Source organism: Salmo salar, chromosome 02, assembly GCF_965601325.2.
Source record: "Salmo salar chromosome 02, fSalSal1, whole genome shotgun sequence".
In the NCBI taxonomy this organism is placed as follows: Eukaryota; Metazoa; Chordata; class Actinopteri; order Salmoniformes; family Salmonidae; genus Salmo; species Salmo salar.
Window position 1 is genome coordinate 12,885,001 of NC_138292.1, and position 13,056 is coordinate 12,898,056.

Below are 13,056 nucleotides of genomic sequence, written 5' to 3' on the forward strand. Positions count from 1 at the left end.
CCCATCTACTCTACCTACCAGACAGACAGTTACCCATCTACTCTATCAACTAGACAGACAGTTAACCATCGACTCTACCTACTAGACAGACAGACAGTTACCCATCTACTCTACCAACTAGACAGACAGTTAACCATCGACTCTACCAACTAGACAGACAGTTAACTTCTCTAGGGCCAGTGGGACGATTTCGTCCCACCTACGTAACAGCCAGTGGAATCCCGTGGCGCGTTATTCAAATACCTTAGAAATGCTATTACTTCAATTTCTCAAACATATGACTATTTTACACCATTTTAAAGACAAGACTCTTGTTAATCTAACCACACTGTCCGATTTCAAAAAGGCTTTACAACGAAAGCAAAACATTAGATTATGTCAGCAGAGTACCCAGCCAGAAATAATCAGACACCCATTTTTCAAACTAGCATATAATGTCACATAAACCCAAACCACAGCCAAATGCAGCACTAACCTTTGATGATCTTCATCAGATGACAATCTTAGGACATTATGTTATACAATACATGCATGTTTTGTTCAATCAAGTTCATATTTATATCAAAAACCAGCTTTTTACATTAGCATGTGACGTTCAGAACTAGCATACCCCCCGCAAACTTCCGGTGAATTTACTAAATTACTCACGATAAACGTTCACAAAAAACATAACAATTATTTTAAGAATTATAGATACAGAACTCCTCTATGCACTCGCTATGTCCGATTTTAAAATAGCTTTTCGGTGAAAGCACATTTTGCAATATTCTAAGTAGATAGCCCGGCATCACAGGCTAGCTATTTAGACACCCACCAAGTTTAGCACTCACCAAAGTCAGATTTACTATAAGAAAAATGTTATTACCTTTGCTGTTCTTCGTCAGAATGCACTCCCAGGACTTCTACTTCAATAACAAATGTTGGTTTGGTTCAAAATAATCCATCGTTATATCCAAATAGCGGCGTTTTGTTCGTGCGTTCAAGACACTATCCGAAAGGGTAAAGAAGGGTGATGCGCCCGACGCGTTTCATGACAAAAAAATTCTAAATATTCCATTACCGTACTTCGAAGCATGTCAACCGCTGTTTAAAATCAATTTTTATGCCATTTTTCTCGTAAAAAAGCGATAATATTCCGACCGGGAATCTGTGTTTTAGTACAAAGAGAGAGAAAATAAAAACATGGGGTCGCCTCGTGCACGCGCCTCAGTCTCATTGTCCTCTGATAGACCACTTACCAAAGGCGCTAATGTTTTTCAGCCAGGGGCTGCAGCAAAGATCCTCAGTTTTCAATAAAGAGTGTCAAGAAGAACAAGAACTTGTCAGACAGGCCACTTCCTTTAAGGAATCTTCTCAGGTTTTTGCCTGCCATATGAGTTCTGTTATACTCACAGACACCATTCAAACAGTTTTAGAATCTTTAGGGTGTTTTCTATCCAAAGCCAATAATTATATGCATATTCTACTTTCTGGGCAGTAGTAATAACCAGATTAAATCGGGTACGTATTTTATCCGGCCGTGTAAATACTGCCCCCTAGCCCTAACAGGTTAACCATCTGCTCTACCTACCAGACAGACAGACAGACAGACAGACAGACAGACAGACAGACAGACAGACAGACAGACAGACAGACAGACAGACAGACAGACAGACAGACAGACAGACAGACAGACAGACAGACAGACAGACAGACAGTTACCTTTTGGTTACTGGCCCAATGCTCTTAACCGCTAGGCTACCTGCCGTTCAGTAGGGCACACTGTAGCTACAATGTTTTGTAACGGAAAACGAAAACAAGTTTTTCTTATTAGACTGTAAGAGAGTTTAGGAGGTGAAAAGAATAGCTAGTTAACGAGGTGATTAAACAAGTGTTTCTTGGAAAAGATTCCAAAAGGCTTTGCTACCACATCTCTTCTGTTAGGTGTCTGGCTCTGTAATGGCAAAGCGCTTCATTTCAAAGTAGACTGCTTCTAATTTATGGTTCAATGGCCTGTGTTGTTGTTTCTGTCGCACTGCTCTGCTTTATCTTGGCCAGGTTGCAGTTGTAAATGAGAACTAGTTCTCAACTAGCTTACCTGGTTAAATAAAGGTTAAATACGTTTAAAAAAATAAAAAATAAAATAAAAAAACACCTCTGCCTGCTAGACAGACAGACAGTTACCTAGCAACATTCTGAGTGTCCCAAATGGCTCCCTGTTCCCTATACAGCCCTATAGTCGCTGGTCTAAAGTAGTGCACTATTGCTGCTTTTCAACTGTAACATCAGTGTTACACTAGTCTATACACCCTTATGGTATACTAGGGCAACTGTGTTTCTGTAGCTAGGGCTGACGTTGAGGAGTTGTGAGAAGGTGCTTTGTGAGAAGGTGTTAAAGTCCACAGTTTGCCAATGTTATGTAAATGCAAGTTGAAAAGTACCAGTGGCCTGGCTTTGGCCCCAGGTGAGAGCAAGTCCGCCGGAGCCATGGCCCAGTGGGACACGGATGCCAGCCTGCTTAAGGCTTCCAAATGGTTCCCAGCGAAAACAATTAGAAAGAGTTAGTGCATATATTATGATGACATTTTGTGCCGTTTTAGTTTGTTTTGGACTTCGGTAAGGGTTTTTCCGGCTGTTCAGGCACACAACATCTTTCTTGAGGCAAGCCGAAGACAGTAGCTGAAGTCTAGGCCCCTTCATCGGTGATTGGTCAACAGTAGGCATACTTCAATAAAGTCTTTGTTGTCATTCAATCAGAGATGACCCGCTTTCATACAATTTTTTTGGAGAAATACTGCACAAAACATCTTAGTTAGATGTAAAATTGTGCGACCAAGATCTCCTCCGCATAAACGTCAAAATGAATGACAGATTTATTGAGTTATCTTAGATTAATTCTTACTATTTTGATGAAGTGTATACTGGCTACGGCGTCTCAAAATGGACAAACAGTACTATTGCGTTTTTTTCTAGCTTTTCAAGCAAAGGTTTTTTTAAGGGAGTATGCGAGCACACTCATTCAGTTTGCCTAGATGACTTCAGGCTAGCCACCAGCCGAACTGAGGCATGCTAACGCCTTTAGATGGAAGCAGAAAAGTCTGGGCGTTTTGGGTAAAATACTGTATTGAAATGTGTCATATATAGGCAGTCATTTGGGACTCAAGCATCTCACTGTAGAAATCCCCCTATCACCTGGGTGATGTACATTTAACATTTACATTTTAGTCATTTAGCAGACACTCTTATCCAGAGTGATTTACAGGCGCAATTAGGGTTAAGTGCCTTGCTCAAGAGCACATCAACAGATGTTTCAACCAGTCTACTCAGTGATTCGAACCAGCAACCTTTTGGTTACTGGCCCAATGCTCTTAACCGCTAGGCTACCTGCCGTTCAGTAGGGCACACTGTAGCTACAATGTTTTGTAACGGAAAACAAAAACAAGTTTTTCTTATTAGACTGTAAGAGAGTTTAGGAGGTGAAAAGAATAGCTAGTTAACGAGGTGATTAAACAAGTGTTTCTTGGAAAAGATTCCAAAAGGCTTTGCTACCACATCTCTTCTGTAATGGCAAAGCGCTTCATTTCAAAGTAGACTGCTTCTAATTTATGGTTCAATGGCCTCTAACTTCAATACCTGAAGTAGTGATGTCAGACGATGTTGAGGGATGTAATGGAACATGTCATCCCTGAAAGAGATGGGGAGGTCTTCTCGTTAATCATTTTAACCAAGCACGGGCGTCACTTCTCTGATTGTCATAAGCCCCACAGTGGCATTTCAATGATGGATTATTTAACCAGCCCTGCGCCCCTTCCCTTGCTTCCGCATGCAATGACAATCTCTTCCTGGAAGAGAGAGAGAGGACGATCTATCATTCAGTGTAACTGCCAAGCTTTTCTTTTTATTCTATCTACTGTCATAGATAGATGGTTCCCCTGGAGTCCTCAAGTCACCCCGGACTACAGGGATGGATGGGTGAATAGATGGTTCCCCTGGAGTCCTCAAGTCACCCCTGGACTACAGGGATGGATGGGTGAATAGATGGTTCTCCTGAAGTCATCATGTCACCCCTGGACTACAGGGATGGATGGGCCAAGGAAGGCCCTCCCCACTGCTGTCTGTCACACTAGCAATATGTCACTATGACTGCTATTCATGTATCTATATCTCCTGCCCTCTGAATCACAAACTACAATCTGTAGGACAATTCATTACTGTCAATTACTGTCAATCAAACTCTTCGTCCGCAAAGGGAATAGGGTGCCATTTGGAACACAGCCATACTGATCTTTTTAGGATTATGACTGACGTGTTGTTGATTGAATCTCATCTCTGAGTGATTCCTCCTCTAACCTCAGTGTGTATACTGTCTACACGTCTGTCCTTTGACATTGACTGAAATTCATTTCAGAGTGACTCTATAGCCTAAGTGTGTGTCTACACATGTGTCCCCTGACAGGGTATCATCCAGAAGATAGCAGACATCCACAAGGTGAAGTGTGTTTCCTGTCTGGGCCTGCGTCTCAGCCACCTGCGCTCAGGGAACATCCACTGGCTGCACCCCGACATGGGGGTGTCCCGCGTCAGGGAGAGGTACGAGCTGCTCCACCCTCAGGATGAGTGGAGGTAAGAACTAGGACAGAGACATACTGTATGAAGCTATATTTACACTGCTGATCCCTGGTCCCAGTTCTGTCCGTATGTGCTGTTTGACCAACTCCTATTGTCATTGTTGCGTTGGCAAGACAGCACAAACTGATCTGGGAGCAGGCTACATAGACACGTTGAAATACTGTATAAAGCCATATTTACACTGGTCTGTCACCTTAAAAGCCTTTACGCTGCCGCCTTTATGCATATTCGCTCCATGTAATTCTGCTTTAATATAAATATTTAAACACTTCCTATGAATACAATCGTCATAATGCATTATAAGTGCATGTACAGCACCTTATGAGCTTTGCATAACTTAATTCATAACTCAATTATGTGAGTAAGACATCCGGGCTACAGCCTTGCCACTTGAAACGCATGACCATGTTTAAACTGTCTAACTAGTGCTCACTAGCTAATATGGGAACAAATTTGGTTGTTTTAATGGATTCAGACCAGTGGCAAAGCCAAGGGGCTAAAATATGTCATGGAACGAAGTGTCCTTGTTACTAGGGAGATGTGTGCAGTCAATGTCATTGCAAGGCGCTTGGTTATTTGATCAATGTAGTACAGGGATGAAATCAGGATTTTATGTGCCTTGTATTTTCAAATGTAAACCCACGGATGGGGGAATTGGGCAGAGTTGCAACGGAACCGAAAATCAATTGTTGCCATGCTGTTAATTAGGCCGAGTGGCCTTGAATTTCCTTCCAGTCTGCCTGCATAAATCATGCTTCCTCAGAAGCAGGCTGAAAACCCTCCATATGGCGTTCCAATGTAATTAGGCCTTTATAGGCTAATATACATGTCTCCTCCTGTCTCATCACTGTTGTTGGAAGGGAAATTAGACTACAATGAGAGATTCACTGACAAAGTCAACTGAGAACTTGTTGAGGAGGATAGTAATTAGAGAGGACTGAACTATCTGTTTATGTGATTCCCTTCTACTCCTGACTGAGTGGAAGATATGGAGAGAGAAATGCCATATCAGAGATAGCAGAGCAATGTCTAAACAGCTTTTATTTGGGTGATATTCCACACTGTACTCCCCCTCACCTTTGCTTCCTTCATGGCCAGACAGGGCAGTGTGTTGACATGTTTGGGAGGTAAAGGATTTGTTTTAGAACTTTATCCAGCCTTCCTCTAACAGATACTACTGTTCTCTGGGCAGGTTGCTTCTCACTCACCTTATTATAACTTTGTGTGTGTGTGCGTGCGTGCGTGTGTGCGTGCGTGCGTGCGTGTGCGCGTGTGTGTGCGCATGTGTCTCTTCAATTCTGAAATGTGTCCAGCTGGAAGAATACATTTGAATAATGTAACAGGCCTAGTTAGATGTTCCCAAAGAATAAAAACATGACAGCAGGCATTTCATGACTCAGTTTAAACCCTGGCCACCTGTCCTTCTCAGAATTATATATGAATCCCAACTGTGATGCTCACAAATCAAGATGGAACGTAACTGTTCTAAGTGAATGTTCTAAGAATACTCAATGATACAATACGTTCTACCTCGCAGAACAACCTGTTCTGTTCCTAAGCAGCATTGTATTTGCATAGGACGGTAGGACCTACCATTGAACACAGTGAGATAATGCATGCTTTATACTGTAGACCACAACCACCACAGCAGAGCTCATTCTGTCTGTCCCCACCTCATCTCAGTCAGGCATCAGTGCAGAAGTAATGGAGCTAAATAATACAGAGGACATGAATTGACTGTGTGCTATTGTTAGTGGTTCTCTGGTGAAGTTAGCTCAGGGGATACTCAGTGACTGTGCTGCTCATTCATTATGAAATAGTCTCTTTATTCAGCCTTAATTCCTTCTGGCGATAGAATAAGCCCTGTATCGTCAGTAATAGCAAAAATCAAACACCATTCAGATGCTGTAGTGATTTAACACAGGAAGTAGACCTATTGCAGTTGTCGTGACGTTGGCCTGTGGGTAAGGTTTATGACCCCCCCCATAAATACCTTTCTCCCTTCCCCTCTCTTACTGACCCTACTGAAGGACTGCTGTCCTGTTAAATATAGAGAGTCTGGGAACATCAAACAAATGGGGAAAGGAACCATATTTTGGTAATAAAACCAGTTGGAAATATGCTTGATAACGTAATGAATATGTATGTTAGTTCGCTTGTCATCTGAGACATTATGACTGATGACAGGACGACATAAACGGTACATGAGAAAGTATACACTCTCTAGTTATCAGAGTAACATTGAATTGTTATGCAATTGAAATGTTTGATATTGAAATTGTTTGTTAGGAGATTAAATGTAATTTTAGCTTCCAAATGAGAGAATTGGGTTTTCATAAGGAAAGTGCCCTGCTTGATCAGTGGCCCACCCCTGTGAAGATGCAGGGGTTATAAACGATGAAACACATCCTTCCCCCGCTCCACTATATAAGCCTTTGACGAAAAGATAACCAGGTTGTTCCAGTACGGGAGGTCTGCAGCCTCTACGTTAGAAGGACACACATGTCAAGTACAGAACTAAGCCAACCTCGGCGTGAGCTTTGATGGCGAATGGTATGAACTTTGAGCTTATTCACTACAGAAGTGATACTTCCTAGCCGTTGAGTTAGCAGCGGCCGCTGTAGACGGGGGCTAGGAAAGGACGGACGACGGATCCAGTCTAACAGACGGACGAAGATACCACCACGTATCCAATTTACCACCAGAGACATTTTTAAGAGTTTACAGGAAGATCTGTTGGCCAACCCGGCCAGCATCTACGACCAATCTACCGAAGCGCAGCTCAGAGTAAATATTTATTGCATTTTCCTTTTCCAAATGGGCGGTAATTTAGAATGCATAAGATAATGTATTTACGATAGCATAGCTGCTGTTTCTGTGTTCCTAAATCTTCCCGCTCTTTCATTCAAGCCCAACCCCCTTTCCTTTGTGTAACCAGCTTTCATACAGGTTCCGTTCACCAGGGGTGAATTCTGTATGACATCATTGTATTCTGTGTATTTGTAATTCTGTGTGATTAGTTAGGTATTTAGTAAATAAATAATTAAACCCAATTTTGTATTGCTGATTCAACTTGTTAGCCAGGGTTCGTGAAGATAGCCAAGAATTTACATCTTTCATTATGAGACTGAAAATAAGATAAGGGTTAATATTGACTGCTATCGATGTAAAATATTATAAAGTATTTTAAGAGTTTATTCGGAAGATAACGGCTCTATAAACGTTCTTCCGTGGTGCCCCGACTTTGTAGTTAATTACATTTACATGATTAGCTTAATCAGGTAATATTAATTACAGAGAAATCATTTTATAAGTTAGCATGTCATATCACTTAATCCGGCATAGCCAAAGACACGACACAGTGTTCATTTGTTACATTTCTGTTGTTTAGAGCATTTCAATGCCTGCATCCCAAATGGTTCCATGTTCCCTTTAAAGTGCACTACTTTTGACCAGGGCCCGTAGGGGCTATATAGGAAATAGGGTGACCATTTGGGACGCATCCAGTGTCAGACCACATGCTATGTCTCTCATTAGCTTTGCGTTCCTCACCAGGCTGTACAAGGCTGTTGAAAGGAAGAATGGATAATGGATGGATATCTGTGTTGGGGGGGGTGACCTCGTCTCAATGCTTTCATGCCATGGAGCGTGTTACTGCTTGTCTTTCTGTGTCTCCGTTGTTGAGCTGGTGAATGGTGCATAGTTTGCACAATAAAAGCAAGCAATTGATACATTAGGAGAAAACGATCCTAATTTACCTTATTGTCGAAGACAAATTTATCTTGAACATTGGATCTCACAGTCATGTCAATAGCATGTTCATCGAAGAAACATTCTAGAACACTGGTTCAATGGAAGTGTTGACAGACCAGCAGACACTCTAAAATACTCATTCAATACCCATGACACTGTCCTCAAGCCATTCATACAGACATCAAATGAATGACTTGCCTTTTACACATAGAATCATAATGTACTGAGTCATGTACCTTCCACTGGCTGCTGTTCTATTATCTCTCTCTGGTGTAGATCACAGCTGAGTAGAAACACCAGAACTGCATTCAAAGACCATCTGATCTGATATGACAGAGCCGGGAAAGGTTTTCTCTAGTCAAAGACTTTGTAATTAGAAGGAACAGGCTTAGAACAGAGTTTGAACAAGCAGCTATTTCAAGCTGTTCAGTAGTTTATTTCACCTTGTAGGTTGATCAGAAGGCTGTGGCTGGATGTTATAGTTATTCCAGGAATGATCATGGAGGTCTCTCCCTGCCAAAGATGATGATGATGTCTCGATGATGCCTATGCCTATATAGGGCACTACTTTTGACCAGGGCCCATAAGGTTCTGGTCAAACGTAGTGCACTATGTAGGTAATAGGGTGCCATTTGGGACACAGACTCAGTCTCACTGATCTCTTTGATCAGTTCCATATGAAAGGATCCTCTGGGAAAGTACAGAATAATGACAACGTGCTGGCTTGTACCGTACAGCTTACACATTCACAGCGCTTTATAATAACACACAGAGGTTGTTAGATATCAAAACAGCATTTGCTCTGTCCTAACTCTTCTGTATCAATGTGTTCCTTTGGAACCTTGTTTCTGAGTTGTCCTTCGTCCTCTTTAGCATCGAGCTAACCATATGGCATTTCTTTCTCCACAGGTATGAGCTACGGATACGCTACTTGCCAAAAGGATTCTTGAACCATTTTTCAGAAGACAAACCTACACTGAACTACTTCTACCATCAGGTGAGGAAAGAAACCATAATTAGATTGAGTTAGGACCGTCAGGTGTGGACAGAAACCATATTCAGATTGAGTTGGGACTGTCAGGTGTGGACAGAAACCATATTCAGATTGAGTTAGGACCGTCAGGTGTGGACAGAAACCATAATCAGATTGAGTTGGGACTGTCAGGTGTGGACAGAAACCATATTCAGATTGAGTTGGGACCGTCAGGTGTGGACAGAAAACATATTCAGATTGAGTTAGGACCGTCAGGTGTGGACAGAAACCATAATCAGATTGAGTTAGGACCGTCAGGTGTGGACAGAAACCATATTCAGATTGAGTTGGGACCGTCAGGTGTGGACAGAAACCATATTCAGATTGAGTTGGGACTGTCAGGTGTGGACAGAAACCATAATCAGATTGAGTTAGGACCGTCAGGTGTGGACAGAAACCATAATCAGATTGACTTAGGACCGTCAGGTGTGGACAGAAACCATATTCAGATTGAGTTAGGACCATCAGGTGTGGACAGAAACCATATTCAGATTGAGTTAGGACTGTCAGGTGTGGACAGAAACCATATTCAGATTGAGTTAGGACCGTCAGGTGAGGAAAGAAACCATAATCAGATTGAGTTAGGACTGTCAGGTGTGGACAGAAACCATATTCAGATTGAGTTGGGACTGTCAGGTGTGGACAGAAACCATATTCAGATTGAGTTGGGACTGTCAGGTGTGGACAGAAACCATATTCAGATTGAGTTAGGACCGTCAGGTGTGGACAGAAACCATATTCAGATTGAGTTGGGACTGTCAGGTGTGGACAGAAACCATATTCAGATTGAGTTAGGACTGTCAGGTGTGGACAGAAACCATATTCAGATTGAGTTAGGACCGTCAGGTGTGAACAGAAACCATATTCAGATTGAGTTGGGACCGTCAGGTGTGGACAGAAACCATCTTCAGATTGAGTTAGGACTGTCAGGTGTGGACAGAAACCATATTCAGATTGAGTTAGGACCGTCAGGTGAGGAAAGAAACCATAATCAGATTGAGTTGGGACTGTCAGGTGTGGACAGAAACCATATTCAGATTGAGTTAGGACCGTCAGGTGTGGACAGAAACCATATTCAGATTGAGTTGGGACTGTCAGGTGTGGACAGAAACCATATTCAGATTGAGTTGGGACCGTCAGGTGTGGACAGAAACCATAATCATATTGAGTTAGGACCGTCAGGTGTGGACAGAAACCATATTCAGATTGAGTTAGGACTGTCAGGTGTGGACAGAAACCATATTCAGATTGAGTTGGGACTGTCAGGTGTGGACAGAAACCATATTCAGATTGAGTTTGGACTGTCAGGTGTGGACAGAAACCATATTCAGATTGAGTTAGGACCGTCAGGTGTGGACAGAAACCATATTCAGATTGAGTTAGGACCGTCAGGTATGGACAGAAACCATTCAGAGTTCTTCCCTCTCTGTTTATCAGAGAAAGACACTATAGTGTCTTATGATTTTTTTCACAACAGGTAGAGGACAATGTGTGACAACGTCAGCTGGCTATACTTCAAATGGCTGCAGGCTATATAAACTCTGTTAAATAGCTTCTGGAGACAGTGAAACGGCCCTGCTGGGGTGGTGCAGTGGGACTGAGAGTGCGTTATATAGCTGTCTGGGCTGCTGGCCAGAGGTTCTTTGAGAAGAAACCCACCAGAAAGTCCAACAGCTGAAAGCTGTGTGTGGCTACAGTCTGGTAGATTCACCTGCTGGGTGATATGAACGGCAGCCATCCCCTGCTGGGTGATACGAACGGCAGCCATCCACTGCTGGGTGATATGAATGGCAGCCATCGCCTGCCGGGTGATGCAGATATAGATGTACTATTGTAAAGTGGTTGTTCCACTGGATATCATAAGGTGAATGCACCAATTTGTAAGTCGCTCTGGATAAGAGCGTCTGCTAAATGACGTAAATGTAAATGTAATGATACGAACGGCAGCCATCCCCTGCTGGGTGTTAGGAACGGCAGCCATCCCCCTGCTGGGTGTTAGGAACGGCAGCCATCCCCTGCTGGGTGTTAGGAACGGCAGCCATCCCCTGCTGGGTGTTAGGAACGGCAGCCATCCCCTGCTGGGTGTTAGGAACGGCAGCCATCCCCTGCTGGGTGTTAGGAACGGCAGCGATTCAACATATAGAACCACCTAGAAATGAATAGACATTGATGGCTGATGTTCTGGTCAGAGGTGATAGGACGGCCACCTGCTGCTGTTACATACAAGCTCTGGTGTTTTCTCTCTTAGAGAACTGAGTTAGCCTCAAGTCTCGTGGCTCATTAAAGTCAGTCCATGTGAGCTGGACCCATCAGCTGCAGCTCAATCAGACTAACTAATTAATAATATAATCATATAATATATGCCATTTAGGAGACGATTTTATCCAAAGCGACTTACGCGTGGGTGGTCCAGGGAATCGAACCGGCTATCCTGGCATTGCTTTACCAGCTGAGCATCTGATGACAACCACAAGTAACTGAGGACCTCGTTCCATCTCCCTGTTGCTGTCTTACAGTAGATTCACAATGCTCACTACACTATCTGTCACTACTTTAGGAGTTCTCTTTGTCATGGAGAATGACTGTGATGATGTTTCTCAGGTCAAGAGTGACTACATGTTGTCATGGAGAATGACTGTGATGATGTTTCTCAGGTCAAGAGTGACTACATGTTGTCATGGAGAATGACTGTGATGATGTTTCTCAGGTCAAGAGTGACTACATGTTGTCATGGAGAATGACTGTGATGATGTTTCTCAGGTCAAGAGTGACTACATGTTGGAGGTAGCTGATCGAGTCGACCAAGACATTGCACTTAAATTGGGCTGCCTTGAAATCAGGTGAGTTCTATTTCAAATACTTGATATTTGATATCTTATAAACAGTGAATTCATGTACTCGTCCAATATTCCATAATTAGATATACATTTTGACAACTCACAATTTGTTTATTATCTTTTGTTTTCTGTTACAGGAGATTTTTTAGGGAAATGCGAGGAAATGCCCTGGATAAGAAATCAAATTATGAATTATTAGAGTAAGTGATTATTTTACTTAAAGGCCCAGTGCAGTCAAAACTAGATTTTACTTGTGTTTTATATATATTTCCACACTTTGAGGTTGGAATAATACTGTGAAGTTGGGAAAATTATGATAATGCCCTTTTAGTGTAAGGGCTGTTTGAAAAGACTGCCTGCAATTTCAGCCTGTTTTGGTGGGATGGAGTTTTGGCCTGCCTGCTGACATCACCAGGTGGTAAATGAGTTAATAGACCAATAAGAAAGAGAGTCCCAAACGTCTCTGCCCATAACTGCTTGTTTTCAGTTTCCCACTCAGACCACTCCAAGACAGTCCTACGTCCCAAATAGGATGCCATTTGGGACGTAGTCTCTGTTGAAATGTGTCTGATCTATTTATAGTGTTAGAATAATTTATCCTCATTCTCATCACCTTCTACAGCGTCATTATAATGTCCCCACACCCCAGTGATGGCACTGTGATAGTGTGAACAGGACCCCCACTATTTTATAGCCCTTTCAATTCAATTCAAAGGGCTTTATTGGCATGTGAAACATGTTTACATTGCCAAAGCCTTTCACACTCTGGGAAGGTGGCTGCCCGATAATATCTATCAGTTTAACCAAGGATGTGTCTAAAATCGC

At 42.5% G+C, this 13,056-nt stretch overlaps 1 protein-coding gene across 7 annotated transcripts in view; it reads left to right on the plus strand.

The window, feature by feature from the left end:
* Positions 1-13,056, plus strand: part of LOC106606028 (focal adhesion kinase 1) — a 136,673-nt gene that overhangs the window by 42,566 nt on the left and 81,051 nt on the right. For 6 of the 7 annotated variants that reach the window (XM_082959895.1, XM_082959896.1, XM_082959892.1 and 3 more), the window contains 4 exons: positions 4,436-4,602; positions 9,271-9,358; positions 12,155-12,234; positions 12,369-12,431. In XM_082959895.1, the coding sequence (XP_082816021.1) occupies positions 4,436-4,602; positions 9,271-9,358; positions 12,155-12,234; positions 12,369-12,431 (398 nt within the window). Of the gene's footprint in view, positions 1-4,435; positions 4,607-9,270; positions 9,359-12,154; positions 12,235-12,368; positions 12,432-13,056 lie in introns of those variants that run through there. The other variant, XM_082959906.1, reaches the window with a different exon arrangement.